The 18,405-nt window shown below is 47.1% G+C and overlaps 2 protein-coding genes across 3 annotated transcripts in view; both read right to left on the bottom strand.

Annotated features, from left to right (window-relative positions):
• Positions 1 to 2,582: 2,582 nt before the first annotated feature.
• tmem259 (transmembrane protein 259) lies at positions 2,583 to 11,065 on the bottom strand. 2 transcript variants are annotated; one of them, XM_069725749.1, is made up of 12 exons: positions 10,677 to 11,065; positions 10,075 to 10,422; positions 8,905 to 9,243; positions 8,658 to 8,829; positions 8,306 to 8,416; positions 7,999 to 8,121; positions 7,584 to 7,684; positions 5,862 to 5,919; positions 5,571 to 5,654; positions 5,345 to 5,477; positions 5,028 to 5,127; positions 2,583 to 4,897 (listed from the first exon to the last, which is right to left on the bottom strand). In XM_069725749.1, the coding sequence occupies exons 2-12, from the start codon at positions 10,294 to 10,296 to the stop codon at positions 4,193 to 4,195; spliced, it is 2,148 nt and encodes a 715-aa protein (XP_069581850.1). In that variant the 5' UTR covers positions 10,297 to 10,422; positions 10,677 to 11,065; the 3' UTR covers positions 2,583 to 4,192. The 2 variants fall into 2 exon arrangements, with proteins under 2 accessions (XP_069581850.1, XP_069581852.1); XM_069725751.1 differs by having other exon boundaries at positions 8,712 to 8,829.
• A 4,139-nt stretch (positions 11,066 to 15,204) lies between these two features.
• Positions 15,205 to 18,405, bottom strand: part of plppr3b (phospholipid phosphatase related 3b) — a 7,333-nt gene continuing 4,132 nt past the window's right edge. Inside the window, exon 8 of the mRNA XM_069725765.1 lies at positions 15,205 to 18,405. This exon is cut by the window's right edge and continues 516 nt beyond it. Coding sequence (XP_069581866.1) covers positions 17,539 to 18,405 — 867 coding nt within the window. The 3' untranslated portion in view covers positions 15,205 to 17,538.

Below are 18,405 nucleotides of genomic sequence, written 5' to 3'. Positions count from 1 at the left end.
TGAACAGGAAGGAGACAGAACAGTTCCCTGAGGAGCTCCAATACCACTGACCACCGTATCAGACAGCACACTGCCCAGACGGACAAACTGTGGTCTGTGGTGAGGTAGTCAGTGATCCAGGAGACGTGTCCACCCCCACTACCCCCACCACCACCCGCAGCTTCTCACTCAGCAGCAGTGGTTGGATGGTGTTGAATGCACTGGAGAAATCAAAGAAAGTGATTCTCACAGAGTCACCGGTTCCATCCAGGTGAGACTGAGCTCGTTGCAGCAGGTAGATGATGGCGTCGTCCACTCCCACATGAGGCTGGTACGCAAATTGCAGAGGATCCAGAGAAGATTTCACCAGTGGCCTGAGGTGGGCCAAGACCAGCCTCTCCAGCACCTTCATCACGAGATGTGAGGGCAACCGGTCGGTAGTCGTTGAGGCCGGATGGAGTCGTCTTCTTCGGTACAGGAACCAGGCAGGACGTCTTCCACAGCACCGGGACCTTCTCCTGCTTCAGGCTCAGGTTGAAGAGGTGTTGTAGGACATCAGCCAGCTGGACAGCGCAGGTCTTCAGGACCCCGGGGCCGATGCCGTCAGGTCCTTCAGCCTTGAACCCAGTAATCTCCTTCATACCGGTCCACACCTCCCTCACGTTGTTCTGCTGGAGTTTTGCCTCCAGCTTCCTCCTGTAGGAGTCCTTGCACTCCCTGAGCTTCTCCTTCAGGTGGCGCTGCACTCTCCTGAGCTCGTCCCTGTCCCCAGATCTGAAGGCTGCTTTCTTCTTATTAAGAAGAACTTTCAGGTCACTGGTGATCCACGGCTTGTTGTTGGGGAAGCAGTGTCCAGTCCGGGATGGTACGGTGGTGTGTTCACAGAATTTAACGTATTCTGTGATACAGTCCGTCCTGCTGTTGATGTCCTCCCCATGTGGTCCACACAGCACATCTCAGTCCGTGGACTCAAAGCAGTCCTGCAGGGCGTCTTTAGCCTCCTGTGTCCACCTCCTCACAGTCCTGGTGGTCACAGGCTGCCTCTGCACCAGGGGGACATACCTGGGAGTCAGCAGGTCCATATTGTGATCCGACCTACCAAGGGGGGGAAGGGCAGTAGTACTGTATGCATCCATGGCATTAGCATACAGTAAGTCCAGAGTTTTATTGTTCCTTGTGGGGCAGTTCACATACTGGTGCAAAGTTGGCAGAACTTTATCCAGACTGGTTAAAGTCTCCAGTAACTAACAAAAATGCACCGGGATGCTGAGTCTGAACATGAATAATATTTAATCAATATAATTAATAATAATATTTGATCAATAGAATGAATAATCATATTTAATCAATAGAATGAATTATAATATTAAATCATTAGAATTAATTATATTAAATCATTAGTATTAATTATAATATTAAATTATTTGAATTTATTATAATATTAAATCATTAGAATTAATTATAATATTAAATCATTTGAATTTATTATAATATTAAATCAATATAATTAATTATAATATTAAATTAATAGAATAAAGTGGGTTAAACATTGAGGGTGCAGGTGTCTCTGGTTCTCTAACTGGTCCCATTAGAACCAACTGGGTCAGAACCAGCTAATTAACAGCAGCACCTGAAAAGTTGAAAATAAAGCCGGTTAATTGCCCGAGTTCATTTGAGACGTCACATCAACGATCAATACATTTACAATGATGTATTAATGATGCATTAATGATATATGAATGATGTATTAATGATGCATTAATGATGTATTAATGATGCATTAATGATGTATGAATGATGTATTAATGAGGCATTAATGATGTATGAATGATGTATTAATGAGGCATTAATGATGTATGAATGATGCATTGAGGTATTAATGATGCATTAATGAAGCATTAATGATGCATTAATGATGTATTAATGAGGTATTAATGATGTATGAATGAGGTATTAATGAGGCATTAATGATGCATTTATGATGTATTAATGAGGCATTAATGATGTATTAATGATGTCTGAATGAGGCATTACTGATGTATGAATGATGTATTAATGATGTATTAATGATGCATTAATGAGGTATTAATGATGTATTAATGATGCATTAATGATGTATTAATGATGTATGAATGAGGTATTAATGAGGCATTGATGATGCATTTATAATGTATTAATGATGTATTAATGAGGCATTAATGATGTATTAATGAGGTATTAATGTTTTAATGAGGTATTAATGAGGCATTAATGATGTATTAATGATGTATTAATGAAGCCTTAATGATGCATTAATGATGTATTAATGAGGTATTAATGAGGCATTAATAATGTATTAATGAGGCATTAATGATGTATTAATGATGTATGAATGACGTATTAATGAGGTATTAATGATGCATCAATGAAGTATTAATGAGGCATTAATTAGGTATTAATGATGTATTAATGAGGCATTAATGATGTATTAATGAGGCATTAATGATGTATTAATGAGGCATTAATTAGGTATTAATGATGTACTTATGTAACCTGATGCATGAATGATGTTTTGCTGAGTCGTGGTCATGTGACCTCGGCGTGTTGAAGGACTGACTCTCAGACAGTGTGCAGACAGCCGTCGCTGTGTTTACTGACAGTTAAATACAGTTTGATGAGTTTCAGGCTTCAGATCAATAAATGAGGCTACAGTCATCCAGCAGAGGCACGAAGAAGAAAGCCCCCCCACCTCCCCAGTCCACCAGCCGGGTTCAGTCTCTCTGATGAGTCTCCCTCAGGCTCCGCCTCCTCCACAACAACAGTAAACAACAACAAAAATCAATGTGTGGTCTGACGAGGCAGCAATCAGTTGATTCTGATCGAGCATCAATAAGCGATGTTCATGTCACGTCAGGGTGCTGATGGTGATCAATACAGCTGCTGATCAGTTCTCCATCGGTCAACTGATTGATGGTTTCAGGTTCTGGAGGCTGTGATTGGTCGTGGTGATTTCAGCTGCAGGAAGGTGATTGGTTATTGATGACATCACGTTTGAGCTGCTCACCTGTCACGGCTATGTTTTCAATCACATATTTAAACACATTGATGATGTGATCAGTTCTTTTTGATCAATAATCCATTTTCAAAGGCCCTTGCAGGAAGCGGGGCCTGAAGTGTGAGAGACCACACCCCCTTTTCAGAGGCAGGGCCTGAGGTGTGACATAGCTGGCGTCATATTGCACGGCCAATCAGCTCACTCTGCTGATTATTGATAAGGCATCCGTTCTGACAGGAATCTGTCCGGCCCAAAAACAGCCTTCCTGTTTTCAAAGAGTTTTCTCTTCAAAATAAAAGCAGATGGAGAGAAAAAGCTGGACAGTTCAGTTTGTGCTTCAGTCTGTCAGAATCAGTTGCTGATCAATATGTGATCAATATGTGATCAGTGACTGATCAGTAACTGATCGTCAGGGTCTATCAATCACTTTCAGAGGTCCTTATCTTATTCTGGAGGTTCCCTGACTTCCTGCTCATTTTCCCTCCAAGTGTTGGAACCAGTTTGAGCATTAAAGGGTCCGTCTCTTTGATGCTTCCTGACTTCCTGTTGGTGCCTCTCGTTGGTTCCTGCCGAGGATGTTTCTGAAGTGGAGCTGCCGGCCGGTTCAAACTGGATCCAACCAACACTGTAGGTCAGCTGACTGGGAGTCAATTCGTTGTTCTACTGACCTTTATATTGATTTTAGTTGATCAATAAACTGTTTGGTCCACAGAATCCGGTTAGTCCACTCAGCAACAGAAAATTAATCTGCAGCTGATTTGATTCTAGATTAATTAAACTTCTAACTAAAACCAATCAAATATGTGATGACACTCAGCAGATGGATTGATTACTGAAGATCCAGTCGACCGACAGGAACCCGATCAGCCAGACTTCCTGTTTGGATCTGAACCGGATTCAAAGATGAAAACTTTCAATCCGAACAAAGTTCATCAAAAACTAAAAGAAATAGAAACCTCATTCATGGAGTAGAAGTTCTCGAGACCCTTCACATTCAACTGGTGGCCTCTTGTGGGGTCCCGACCCTCAAGTGGGGAAACACTAAACTAATCAGTCAATCAATTAAAAAGTCAAAGTAAAACTGCAGGTTTCTGATCATGGATCAATCAGCCTGATCAGCTGACAGACTGAGGCACCGTCCTACAGGTGAGATGATGTCACCTGGACACAACTGGACTCTCAAGATGGTGACGAGCTCTGCTCCTGCTCAGCTGCTCTGCAGTCTGTACCTGGACTCTGTGTGGGGGGGGAGTCTGTCTGTGGGAGCCCCGCCTCCGAGGGCCCCGCCTCCAAGGGCCCCGCCTCCAATCCATCCACCTGGAGTGCTCTGATTGGAAGGTTGGGAGGAAGATTGGCTCCTCCTGCTGCAGGTTTAATTTCTAGTGAAACCACATTTGGGTCTTCACATCCTGCTCCTCCTCTTCCTTCTGATGCTCCTCCCCCTGCTCCTCCTCCTCCCATCCAGAACTCTGCCACCACACTGATGTCTCCTCCTGCTGCCCCCTGACTTCCTGCTGCCCCTCCTGCTGGGTCGACGGAGGAGGACAGGGCTTCGGTGATGATGGCGGCCGTCTGAGCGACCCAGTTCAGCTCTGATCGGACCTCCCCTCCCGCTCCTCCTCCCGCTCCTCCTCCTGCTACAGAGGCGGCGGCCGGCGGAGGGGACTCGGTCTGAGGGCCCGGCTGGGCGGCGCTGGCAGGTGCAGGTTGGGCGGTGCTGGCTGGTCCTGGTCCAGCTGCAGCACTGTTGTTGTTGTTGAGGTTGTCCTGCAGAGCCGTCTGGTTCTGACCTGCCTGCTGGTTCTGCAGCAACATCTCCTGGATCCGGATCTGCTGCAGGATGGCAGGAAGCTCATAGTGGTGGAAGAAGTAGATCATGGAGTGCTGAAGAGGAGGAAGAGGAGGATTCATCCATCACACCTGATTAATTCAGTATTATTGATGCAGAATAAAGTGGGCAGGGCTTCATAGGTGTGTGGTGGAGGATGATGATGATGGTGGTGGCGGTTCTGACCTGGATGAAGAGCCAGGAGGTGACCAGCGCCAGGCTGCTGTACTGCCCGTTGAAGCGGTAGTGGTACGCGTAGAAGGCGAAGTGGTACAGATAGAAGAACCTGAAACAAACCGGGTCGAGTCAAATGTTCTGATATTTTACCTCATGACATAAAAACTTTCTTTAATTCATGTTTTCATTAAAGGCTGAAAAGGTTATTAATCAATTTTGTATATAATCTGTAAAATCCTCACATTCAGTATCAATGTATTGATTGATTGACAAACACCTCTCAGGTGTTCTGAGTGTTACAGGTGTTCTGGTTCGACCCGACCCACCTGAGCCAGTGGCGTTTGCTGGTGTTGGTGTGGCAGCAGATGGCGTCGTACTGATCGGCCAACCAAACGATGAGGATGATGTAGAACGCCGTCGTAGTGTCGTTGAAGAACTCCGACATGATGGCCTCCATGCCTGAGGGCAGGAAGATACAAATACCTGTTTCAGGTCTTGACCCGGGACCGATCCGAATCGGGTCTGGTCCTGTCCTGTCTGATGTGAACTTACCGACGAGCGCCAGGATGACGGTGAGCAAAGGGGCGGCAGGGAAAGCGATGGTCATGTTCATCTCCAACATCTGGAGGAGATCGACTGAATGGGGACAGACGGAGACCAGATCAGGACAAAGATGGTCCTCCAGCTTTATATCTAACCTACAACCAACAGGCCGGTCAGAACCGGGACTGTTTACAATAACCTGGATCCATCAAACTGGACCTCATGTCCCTAAAGTGGACGGTCCAGTGAAGCGGACCGGACTAGACTGAACCTGTGTCTGCTGTGTCGGAGGAAACTGACCGATGAATACGAAGATCTGGTGGTGAGAGTATCGGAGCAGCATGGACACGGACAGAGTCTGAAAAACACAGAACACACAGTCAGAACCAGAACCTCTAACAGCAAACATTTACATCCAAAGACCTCCAGAGTCCAAAGACCTTCACAGTCCAAAGACCTTCTACAGTCCAAAGACCTCCTACAGTCCAAAAATCTCCAGAGTCCAAAGACCTCCTACAGTCCAAAGACCTCCAGAGTCCAAATAACTCCTACAGTCCAAAGACCTCCAGAGTCCAAAGACCTTCCACAGTCCAAAGACCTTCTACAGTCCAAAGACCTCCTACAGTCCAAAGACCTTCAGAACCCAAAGACCCCCTACAGTCCAAAGACCACCTACAGTCCAAAGACCTTCAGAGTCCAAAAACCTCCTACAGTCCAAAAACCTTCAGAGTCCAAAGACCTCCTACAGTCCAAAGACCTCTAGAGTCCAAATACCTCCTACAGTCCAAAGACCTCCAGAGTCCAAACACCTTCCACAGTCCAAAGACCTCCTACAGTCCAAAGACCATCAGAGTCCAAAGACCTCCTACAGTCCAAAGACCTTCAGAATTCGAAGACCTCCTACAGTCCAAAGACCTCCTACAGTCCTAAGACCATCAGAGTCCAAAGACCGCCTACAGTTCAAAAACCTTCAGAATCCAAAGACCTCCTACAGTTCAAAGACCACCTACAGTCCAAAAACCTTCAGAGTCCAAAGACCTCCTACAGTCCAAAGACCTTAAAAGTTCAAAGACCTCCAGAGTCCAAAGACCTTCCACAGTCCAAACACCTTCCACAGTCCAAAGATCTTCAAAGACCTTCCACAGTCCAAAGACCTTCTACAGTCCAAAGATCTCCAGAGTCCAAAGACCTTCTACAGTCCAAAGACCTTCAGAGTCCAAAGACCTCCTACAGTCCAAAGACCTTCAGAGTCCAAAGACCTTCTACAGTCCAAAGACCTTCAGAGTCCAAAGACCTCCTACAGTCCAAAGACCTTCAGAGTCCAAAGACCTCCTACAGTCCAAAGACCTTTAGAGTCCAAAGACCTTCTACAGTCCAAAGACCTTCAGAGTCCAAAGACCTTCAGAGTCCAAAGACCTCCTACAGTCCAAAGACCTTAAGTGTTCAAAGACCTCCAGAGTCCAAAGACCTTCCACAGTCCAAACACCTTCCACAGTCCAAAGATCTTCAAAGACCTTCCACAGTCCAAAGACCTTCTACAGTCCAAAGATCTCCAGAGTCCAAAGACCTTCAGAGTCCAAAGACCTTCTCCAGTCCAAAGACCTCCTACACTCCAAAGAGCTCCTACAGTCCAAAGATCTTCTACGGTCCAAAGACCTCCTACAGTACAAAGACTTTCAGAGTCCAAAGACCTCCAGAGTCCAAAGGCCTTCTACAGTCCAAAGACCTTCTCCAGTCCAAAGACCTTCTCCAGTCCAAAGACCTCCTACACTTCAAAGACCTTCCACAGTCCAAAGACCTTCTACAGTACAAAGACCTTCCAGAGTCCAAAGACCTTCAGAGTCCAAAGACCTTCTCCAGTCCAAAGACCTCCTACACTTCAAAGACCTTCCACAGTCCAAAGACCTTCTACAGTACAAAGACCTTCAGAGTCCAAAGGCCTCCAGAGTCCAAAGGTCTTCTACAGTCCAAAGACCTTCTACAGACTGAACCCTTCAACCCTTCAGAGTTACGATCACTTACGAAGATGACCATGATGACGAAGGCTGCTAGGTACGAGGTTCTGGCCATCCACATGCTGACGAAGCGATAATGTTCCCCAGACACTACGTTCCTCAGGAACCCTGCAGAGAACCACACAGAGTTATAACGTCAGGTTACTGAGGCCTGGCAGGTCGAAATATCTACACTGAAAGGCTGCTATGGGTGTATGGTAAGGTCGGGGTCAGAGGGAGGCGGGTTCTACAGTTGGGTTCTGCCCTGTCTTTTTACTCCCAGTGATTTGATTGGTCTGTTTACTCCCAGTGATTTGATTGGTCTGTTTACGCCATCATTTGATTGGTCTGTTTACTCCCAGTCATTTGATTGGTCTGTTTACTCCCAGTCATTTGATTGGTCTGTTTACGCCCAGTCATTTGATTGGTCAGGGCATCTCCACCTTTGTTCTCCTCATTCTCAGCAAGCGCCTTCACACTGGACATCAAGATGTCGTCGTAGCCCAGAAACTCATCAAGCAGGAAGCGACTGAAGCCATCTCCAAAACACTCGTCCTTCATCGGATCTGAACACAGAGACACGGAGATGGAAGGGGGGGGGGGGGCCAGGCTTGAGCTCCGCCAGGTTGGTTGGGGTGCAATCATGTGACTGGTGAGGTCATGTAACGTGGTGAGGTCATGTGACGTGGTGAGGTCATGTGATGTGGTGAGGTCATGTGACTGGTGAGGTCATGTAACATGCAGTCTGACCCAGAGTGACGACCATGACGGGGATGTTGAGTCTCTGCCTCGTGCTCTGAGACAGACGGAGGAAGCCGTACTCCAGGGAATACTCCACGATATACTCCTCCTGAGGCCACACTGAAACAACAACAAACAACCTCAACAAACAATAATAAACATGAATTAACATCAACAATAAGAACAAACATCAAAATGACAACAAACAACCTCATCAAAAGGAGGCGGTGGGGTGAAGAGGGGGAGGAGGTACATGAGTTAGAGGAGGTAGAAAGGGGGAGAGGTTACAGGAGTTAGAGGAGATGGGGCTACAGGAGGTGGGGAGGAGCTACAGGAGTTAGAGGAGGTGAAGAGGGTTTACCTGCTCTGGTCACCATCTCCAGCTCAGACACTGAGTCCTGCAGCAGCTGCGTACCTTTAGAGGGCTGACTGAAGGACACGTCCTGGCTGTCATTTACTCCCCTGGCTCCTCCCCCTCCAACACCTCCTCCAATTAGAGAGGGCTTCAGGCGAGGCTCGATGTCCAGCTCAAACTGCAGAAGACAGGTGAGGACAGACAGGTGAGGACAGACAGACAGGTGAGGACAGACAGGTGAGGACAGACTCACCTGTACTGAGCTGTTGTCAAACATCTCCAGAGTCATCTCCTCCTCTTCCTCCTCTTCCTCCTGCAGCGCTGTCAGGCTGAGCCCTGCCACCACTCCTCCTCCTCCTCCTCCTCCTCCTCCTCCTCCTCCTCCTCCTTCCTCCTCCTCCTCTAGCTCCTCCTGCAGGGCTGTAGAGTCGTAGTGCTGCAGGAAGACGGGGGCTCTGCTGGAGTTCCTCTGGATCTCCACCCGCAAGATGCCATCACGAGGCCAGCGCTCCCTCACCACCTCCAGACAGTTGATGGGCGAGCGAGAGAAGGCGATGTGGATATAGGCGAGGATGAAGAGGACAAAGAGCGCCTGAGGGGGAGGAGTTCAAAGGGATGTCAGCCAATCAGTCTTCACTGCAGTTACAAGTGTGTGCGTGTGTGTGTGTGTGTGTGTGTTATGGTCATGTGACTCGGCGGTTTGCTCCATCACTGCGTTTGCAGATAAAATCCTGAAGGTCTGACTGCCGTTAATCTGAACATAAAGTGTGGATTTACACACCAGACTCCATTCAAAATCTGGTGATTTTAATCCTCATTGCTGCAGATTAGACACATTCTGCTGTTTGTTTATTCTGCTCAAATTGAAATGAGGTATTTTTGAGCGCTTGGCTGTTTCAGTTGAGATGTTTTGCGACAGACTTTCCACTCTGACCCTTTTCAGGGAGGAATACGTGACAGTTGTATCTTCATCTGTCAGAAGGATGTTAATTGAGTCCTACTATGAAGATTGGCAGCGATATCATAATTAAATATGAATATTTATATTATTTATGAGTTGGATTCTGTCAGATGATGTCTTATAACAACGAGCTCATTAAAATGTGCAGATGTTGTTTCCTGGAACAGGAAGTGTCTAAAACAACCTCCATCATCGATGAACCTGATGGTCCATCAGTCCGTCGTCCGGGTAACGCAGGACACCCAAGTGGAAGCAGGTGAGGTCCGATGTTCGGCCCCAGTTCGATTCCTCAAAACCACGTTCAGACTGTGTTGTAATCGGTTCTTTCATGGCGCGTTCATCAGGAACGTTACAAACTGCTGCCGGCTCGGAACCACCGAGGACATTTACACACGGCTGGATGTGGTCTCCCGGGTTTCCAGGACCGACCGGATCCCGGTTCTGAAGTTTTGAGTTTCTCACCTTGAGCAGGACGAAGAACTCGAAGACTCTTCTGAAGGACGGCGGGAAGAGCCGTGCGTAGGTGACGGCCATCTTGAAGAAGAGGGCGTGGAAGAGGCGGTCCCGGACGTTGATGAGGGGATTCTGGTTGATGTTGGGGTTGCGGATCCGATTGGGGCCCATGTTGTTGTTGTTGTTGTTGTTGAGAGGGACGTTGTTGTTGTTGGCCTGGTTCTCAGACATGGTCTCGGTCTCTGGAGGATTCGGATCACAAACTCACTGCTGCAGCTGATCAGGTCAGCATGGTCGGACCGGGTCTGGACGATGAGGGTCTCTGCTGGGCCTCCGTCCCTCCGAACGTCTTCACACCTGAAGAGGACACAAAACATCTGTGATCCATTTCCTGGTTCTGGAAGAAGACTTGAGGGGGCGGGGCTAATGCCACTGAAAACTGATTTGCTGTATTAATGAGCTGGTTTCGTGTCTGGCTCGGTTCTGATGGGTCGAGTGTGTTCGGCGGACTCGGGTGAGTTCGGGGCCTGTCGTGTCTGGTTCGGCAGGTAAACATCCAGCTAACACCTCATCTCTGTCATTAGCTTTAAGTTCGCGTGCAGCTGACTCGCCTGTTATTGTGTCCGCAGCGGCGTGTCCATTCCCCCGTTACCGGTTTCCCGTTACCGGTTCTCCGTCGGTGTTTTCATCTGAAGGAACCGACCGACTCAGAAACGCCACAGCTAGCCGTTAGCACCGTTAGCGCGCTAGCCGTGGAGGAGAATAACGCTGCAGGTGCTAGCGCCTGGAGCTAGCTGACCGGTGGAGTTAGCTGGACGGACGGAGGACACATTTCAGTTTGAACCGACAGATAAACGAAGGAAAAAGTCTCCGTGTGAATCTTCAAGAGGTTAAAATCAACTCCGAGCTTCAGTTCAGCCAACAGAAGCTAACAGCGGCTAACGGGCTGCTGCATCAGACACTGACGAAACCACAGCCAGAGCGGAAATACGGGTCCTGCAGCGGGCTGCCTTTCCCCCGGGTTCCGTCTGTCAGGGCAACTTGAATTCCTGAGTTTTGACTGTCAGGTGCCTTCTTCAGCAGAAAAGCTTCTTTAAAGGTTCAGTGTTCAGGATTAAGGAGGATCAATGTTCATAAATGGAATCTGATATTTATAATGAGTGGTTCGTGTATAATCAACTGAAACTAAGAATCATTTGAGTTCGTTACCTCAGAATGACCCTTCATATCTACACAGGGAGCACATGCTCCTTGTTTCCTCACAAGTTCCACTGCAGATTCTCTTGTATGTTGGAAAGAGGGAGGGATGTTCAGTCGGTTGCAATGTGCAACCTCACCGCTAGATGACACTAAATCCTACACACTGCTTTTTTAAGGTAGTAATTATACTTGATTCTTTGACTGTGGTTTTTTCTTTTTCCACTACTTTATGCTGCTGACACGTCAAGTTTATTCTGTTCTATTAGGGCCTATATCATTTGATTCATCACAAATTTATTGGAATATTTTTAGAATTAAATTTATAGGAGTGGTGGTATAGTTTTGTGTTTCAGACTGTAGGGGGCGCTGTTAGTCTGGGTGATGTTTGTGTTTCAGACTCTAGGGGGCGCTGTGTGTTGGTCTAGGTGGTGTTTGTGTTTCAGACTGTAGGGGGCGCTGTGTGTTGTCTGGGTGGTGTTTGTGTGTTGGTCTGGGTGGTGTTTGTGTTTCAGACTGTAGGGGGCGCTGTGTGTTGTCTGGGTGGTGTTTGTGTTTCAGACTGTAGGGGGCGCTGTGTGTTGTCTGGGTGGTGTTTGTGTTTCAGACTCTAGGGGGCGCTGTTTTTTGTGTGTTTTGATCCAGAAACAAACAGAAAGGCTGAAAACTGTTCCAGCTCCTTCAAAATAAAAGACTGCCAGAAAGATAAATGGCAACACACATTCCTGGTTGCAGTTGCCATGGCAACACCCTGTCTGCTGGATTGCCTCCAGGAAATAATGAAAAAGATGAAGGTGCATGTTTTGCGTGGTATGTCGGTGTTTGGAGGACCAGCTTCAGAGGGGAACGTTTATGGTCCAATGTCCGTCTGTCCCCTTTTATATTCAGTCCACGGCCTGTCCACATGTTCACACCTGGTCTCAGTCGTTAAGGCAACGCGGGTTCAGGTTGTGATGGTTGAGGATGTGCTCAGAGGCAGTGTGTAGGACTGAGTGCCATCTAGTGGTGAGGTGTCAGATTACAGCTGCCTGCACCTCCCTCACTCAGCAATCTGTCATTTCGATGTTCTTAGATCATTTTATTGTTTTGATATTTCAGTCTGAACAGGTGATGTTTGTTATTTATAGTTTACTGTTGCCATGGTTACTGTCGGTCTTCAACGCAGCAGCGGCTGGACTCGTTGAGATGTTCGACTCTGACTGAGGACCTTCATTGTGTTTTTACCTCCTTCTGCTTCTCCACATGTTCCTCATGCAGCAGGAGCTCTCACTCTTCTCACATGATCTTCCTCCTCATCATCAACAAGAAACCAACTCTCACATCATCATGAAGTCATCGCATGTATGAAAACATCAACATCACATGTTACCAGGTCACATGCTGTGATTAATGTTTCAAAAAATAGAACAATTCATATTATTATTGCTATCATTATCATTAATATTAATATTATTAATCAAACTAAAACATGATAATACAGTTTTACTTTGTTCTGAACTTAAATGTGACACATTTTTTAAATTAGATCTGTTGACTGTGTTTCTTGGTTGATTGTATATTATATATATAGATATATACTGTACTGTATGTATATTTATACATATATATATATATGTTGACTGTGTTTATTGGTTTGTTGTATATAATATATATAGATATATAATGTACTGTATATATACTGTGTATACTGTGCATTTTATATTTTATATTTATATTTGTTTACTGCTATTTAATTTGATTGCTTTTCTATTATATTATTCTATTCTATTATTTTATTCTATTGTTCTATTATTGCTTCTGTATGTATGCTGCTGTGGCGAAAAAATTTCCCCTCGGGGATTAATAAAGTATATACCTACCTACCTACCTACCTAATGAACAACATGTAAACATAAACACAACAAACATCATGTACATGTAAACAAAACATAAACAACCAGACGCTCACAAACAAAAGCCTCTGACACACTGCGTGTGTGTGTGTGTGTGTGTGTGTGTGTGTGTGTGTGTGTGTGTGTGTGTGTGTGTGTGTGTGTGTGTGTGTGTGTGTGTGTGTGTGTGTGTGTGTGTGTGTTGTAGCTCTTATCTCAACATCAGCCATCATCACTGTTGCTGTGGGAACTGCATAATGAGCCTGAAGGTTCAGGCCTTGAGGCTGTGTGTGTGTGTGTGTGTGTGTGTGTGTGTGTGTGTGTGTGAGGGTGAGTGAGTGAGTGAGTGAGTGAGTGAGTGTGTGAGGGTGAGTGAGTGAGTGAGTGAGTGAGTGAGTGAGTGAGTGAGTGAGTGAGTGAGTGTGTGAGTGAGTGTGTGAGTGAGTGAGTGAGTGAGTGAGTGAGTGAGTGAGTGAGTGTGTGAGGGTGAGTGAGTGAGTGAGTGTGAGGGTGAGTGAGTGAGTGTGTGTGTGTGTGTGTGTGTGTGTGTGTGTGTGTGTGTGTGTGTGTGTGTGTGTGTGTGTGTGAGAGAGTGAGTGAGTGTGTGTGAGTGAGTGAGTGTGTGTGAGGGTGAGTGAGTGAGTGTGTGTGTGTGTGTGTGTGTGTGTGAGGGTGAGTGAGTGAGTGAGTGAGTGAGTGAGTGAGTGAGTGTGTGTGAGTGTGTGTGTGTGTGTGTGTGTGTGTGTGTGTGTGTGTGTGTGTGTGTGTGTGAGTGAGTGAGTGAGTGAGTGAGTGTGAGGGTGAGTGAGTGAGTGAGTGTGTGTGTGTGTGTGTGTGTGTGTGTGTGTGTGTGAGTGAGGGTGTGTGAGTGAGTGAGTGAGTGTGTGAGTGAGTGTGTGAGGGTGAGTGAGTGAGTGAGTGAGTGTGTGAGGGTGAGTGAGTGTGAGTGAGTGAGTGAGTGAGTGAGTGAGTGTGTGTGTGTGTGTGTGTGTGTGTGTGTGTGTGTGTGTGTGTGTGTGTGTGTGTGTGTGTGTGTGTGTTTGTGTGTGTGAGGGGGAGTGAGAGGGAGTGAGAGGATGTCTCGGCCTCGACTTCACTGTGTTGAATCTAATAATCAGTCAGCATTTCTGTTCTTTCACTGTGTGCCTTTAAAATCATCTCCGTTTCCACGGCAGCCATCGAGCTCCTGCTAAGACTTCACCTAATTGGTCTGAGCTCTCCTCCCTGGACTCTCTCAGATAACGCTCAGAACTGGACTCTGAAGTGAACCGGTCCAGTAAAAATTAATGGCTGAGGAATTTTATTCAAATGTCCTCTGGAGGCTGACAGGAAAATCTCTAGCAGTCCTCTGGTCTCTGAATGTCTCACGTCTTTAATCTCTTAACACTAATTGATCAATTCACTCAGACGCCCTGCGGGACCAGAACCTCCAGGAAGATAACATTTTGGATTAACTGTGATGGAGAAATGACCGTGAGGCTTTTAAACAGCAGGATTAAAGAAAGAATTAAGGAGCTGAAGAACAGTCAGCGGGGTGAATGAGATCACCATCAGCTCCACTGTTTGTCTTCCTGTCTTTCACCACATCAGCACTTTCTATTTATTAATTTGAGACATTATTATACCAAACCTCTGATGTAAACGGCAAAGAATTAATAGTTTTCTTTGAATCTTCTGAGAGACAGAGGGAAAAAAAGTGATAACAGCAATAGGTAATCTAAACACCAACTTGTACTCAGGAAAAACTAACACACTACTCATAACAATAGTTACACGATTAATAAATGGTCTTCATTTGTACATTGTTTGATCACCAGTCTCAAAGTGTGTTTGCCTTCCATTCAGACACACACACACACACACACACACACACACACACACACACACACACACACGCACACACACAGTGTTTTTGTTCTTGCCCAAGGACACTTCAGCAGGGGAGGACCCGGCAATTGAACTGCCAATCTTGTGTGTGCCACTCTCACTCTTTTACATCACTGCTGAGGTACTCTGCAGGGTCAAAGGTCAATTAAAGCGAACACATGACGAAGTAAGTTGAAACACGGAGTGATCAAGAACACGTTTTATTTTCATCTTTCTTTCTAAGGACCAGAGCATGCAGCATCCTCCCTCAGTCTCAGCTGCCTCTTCTGTCTCTGACAGATTCAATTCTTTTTATAGCAGCAGGGTTTTTTTACATTTTCAGTCACAAAATGTACAGATTCAAGATAAATGATGCTTCACGGTTTTACATTCAAATGGAAACGCTGAGTCAGTCTCTTCATGGTTTAAAGTCCTCTTTATCTCCGAGATGAATGCTTCGTCTGACTGACTTCAACTCAAACTGTAATCACATGCAACAGCACACGGACACATTAACAGCAGCGACACGCCCATTATTGGCTCATCAACACTTTGTATTTACAGATACTCTCTCTGATTGGCTGTCAGAGTGAGCAGCGATGATGGTTTCAGATTTGGAGGAAATATTCTTTATGTGTTTTAGAGTATTTGAGCCACAGTGAAGAAAGAAACATCAAGAGGTCTCCGGAAGAAACAACCAGAGAGAAACACTTTAATACGACATTAACAGCTTCACTCTGGTAACTTTTATATTTTCTTAACAGTGGCCTTAATTGGTCTTCATACATTTTTATACTGATTTGGACAAATTGTAAAGAATTCCCTTGATGTAAAAAGAAGTGTAAACTTTAAAATGAAACCAAATCAGAGAGTTTATCTTTAAATTATGAAGATCAGTATCTGTATAAATATTTTATCTCATATTGGTCCATCTATTAAACATACATACTTTCACACATGAAAACAAAACACTGTGAACGGACTCACAGCCTCAACCAACCAGAGAGCAGCACACAAACAAACATGCTGAGAATCACTGTAGCAACCGAGCCATCACAACAAAGAGGCATCAACACGCTCATCCAGGAAATATACAATCAGTGTCAACCGCCAACATGGCCGCTGCACCGCCACAGAGCATCTTCACTCGAAATATCTGCTGCAGGGTTTGAGTTCTACTGGAGGGTTTGAGTTCCCGTGGAGGGCTTAGGTTCTCCTGGAGGGTTTGGGTTCTCCTGGAGGGTTTGGGTTCTCTTGGTGGGTTTGGGTTGTACTGGAGGGTTCAGGTTCTACTGGAGGGTTTGGATTCTCCTGGATGGTTTAGGTTCTCATGGAGGGTTTGGGTTCTCGCGGAGGGTTTGGGTTCTACTGGAGGGTATGGGTTCTACTAGAGGGTTTAGGTTCCACTGGAGGGTTTGGGTTCTCCTAGAGGGTTTGGGTTCTCGTGGAGGGTTTAGGTTCTACTGGAGGGTTCGGGTTCTCCTGGAGGGTTTAGGATCTACTGGAGGGTTTGGGTTCTTCTGGAGGGGTCGGGTTCTCCTGGAGGGTTTGGGTTCTCCTGCAGGTTCAGGTCGTTGCATATTTGTGCTTGAGTGAGTCTTTAAAATCGTCTCTGTGCTCCTGTTCTCCTGGAGGGTTTGGGTTCTACTGGAGGGTTTAGGTTCTCCTGGAGAGTTAGGGTTCTCATGGAGGGTTTAGGTTCCACTGGAGGGTTTGGGTTCTCCTGGAGGGTTCAGGTCGTTGCATATTTGTGCTTGAGTGAGTCTTTAAAATCGTCTCTGTGCTCTTTGACTTCAGGTGGTTCTCTGAATGAGTTGTGTGGAAACGGTCGAGTTTCCTCTTCAGCGGCTCAACACGGTGGAGGTTGTCTCTACGGCAACGATGGGAGTCATCCATCAGTCAGACCCAGTCGGTCCCGGATCTCTGAACTAGATTGTTGGTTCTGTGCTTGTCTGGTAGCAGAATATATTTTATGCTGCTGTTGGTGACCTCAGACACTCGGACATCTTGTTCTGACTTCCTGAACTCAGAGTCGGGTGGAGGAACCGTGGTACTGGACCTCAGAACCACCACCGACCACACCTCATCTTCAAACTGTGTTCTGATAAACATCAACAGCACCAGCAATGTTTCAGGTACAAATTAAATAAATAAAGCTCTTTTGACTTTTGTTCTGATTTGATCGGGGCTGTCCGGAACCCCACCGGAGGACTTCTTCTGACTTCCTATCAGGAACGTTTTCATAAAGTGTATTTTTACATGTTTCGTGATTAACTATAAAATGGTTATTAAGTTGCCCTCTGCTGGGTTCATTGGAGCCAATAAACCGGACCGGTTCTGGAGGAATCCTGGACTGACACTCAGGTAGGACGTCTTGTCTGAGGAAGGAAAACTGTCCACAGTGTTGAGCCGCCGAGCCCCGAGCTCTGGATGGAAACTCGCAGTGTGTTCTTCCCGCCCCGTTAAGTGACGGCGATGCGGTTCTGACCGGTGCGCTCAGTGGTCCAGAATAAGGCTTTTATTTTGAAAAGGCGAGCGACTAATCCTTGAACCTCCGTCCCTGCAAACTCTTATAATAGTTCTCCTGTTCAGTCTGGTTACGGATCTCTCTGTCCAACAGAACCAGAGCCGTCTTACGTCTCATGGCTATCTCCCTGCGCTGAGCCTCCGCCGACATCTCCACCTGTGGGTGAGGAGGGGGCGGGGCCGGGGCGAAAGATGGGGAGGGGTCGACGGTGGCACGCGGCGAGGCAGATCGGCGTGGGCGAAAGCTGCTGCCGTGGGCGGCCGAGTCTCCTCGGTTGAAGTTGTTAAGGTCGTAGGTGTCTCGCAGGTCGCCCCCATTGGAAGGCCCCGCCCACTCCCACGGGTTTATGTTACCTGCGAGTGGAGGGGCCTGAGGGGGTGGAGCCTGGACGAGAGGATGGTGGGGGGCGTGGGCGTCCACTGTGATGATGCCCGACCCCTCCCGCTGATGCTCGGAGGAGGGGCGGTAGTGGGGGGAGTCGGCAGAGGAGGTGCCGGAGCAGGTGGAGGTGGTTTCGGAGGACTTGTCCCCAGAGGAGGAGGAGGGCAGGAGGCCCTGCTGCTTCGACATGGCGATGACCTGCATGAGCCGCGGCTGGTTGGCGGCGCGGCCCGACACGTCGCCGCTAGTTTTGTCCCGGATGGCGAGCCACTTGGCCCGGGTCAGGGCGCTCTTTGGGGACACCGGCGGAGGTCCTGCTTCAGGGATTTGTGGCGGTCTGGGAGTCGCCACAGCTTTGGCACCCCCTGGAGGCGGAGTGGGGTTGCGACCTGAGTTTACCCTCCCAGAATGCACTGCGGGCTGGTAGATGGGCGCCTGAGACCCGTCGTCATCTGTCCCCACAGAGCCCGCCTCCGAGCCGTCCTCACTAGCGTCCCG

Source organism: Brachyistius frenatus, unplaced genomic scaffold (assembly GCF_029030835.1).
Source record: "Brachyistius frenatus isolate BFR_SWC_R1_liver_20210118 unplaced genomic scaffold, ASM2903083v1 Contig_446, whole genome shotgun sequence".
Classification (NCBI taxonomy): Eukaryota; Metazoa; Chordata; class Actinopteri; family Embiotocidae; genus Brachyistius; species Brachyistius frenatus.
This window is presented reverse-complemented; position numbering and strand designations above follow the sequence as displayed.

Excerpts from the sequence above, each read along its gene's own strand:
- tmem259 (XM_069725749.1), bottom strand. The coding sequence starts at position 10,296 with ATGTCTGAGAACCAGGCCAACAACAACAACGTCCCTCTCAACAACAAC. Across the intron at positions 5,655-5,861 it reads CCAGATCTTCGTATTCATCG|TCGATCTCCTCCAGATGTTG; the intron begins GTCAGTTTCCTC and ends GTCCCCATTCAG. Across the intron at positions 4,898-5,027 it reads CCTCCTGGCTCTTCATCCAG|CACTCCATGATCTACTTCTT; the intron begins GTCAGAACCGCC and ends CCTCCTCTTCAG.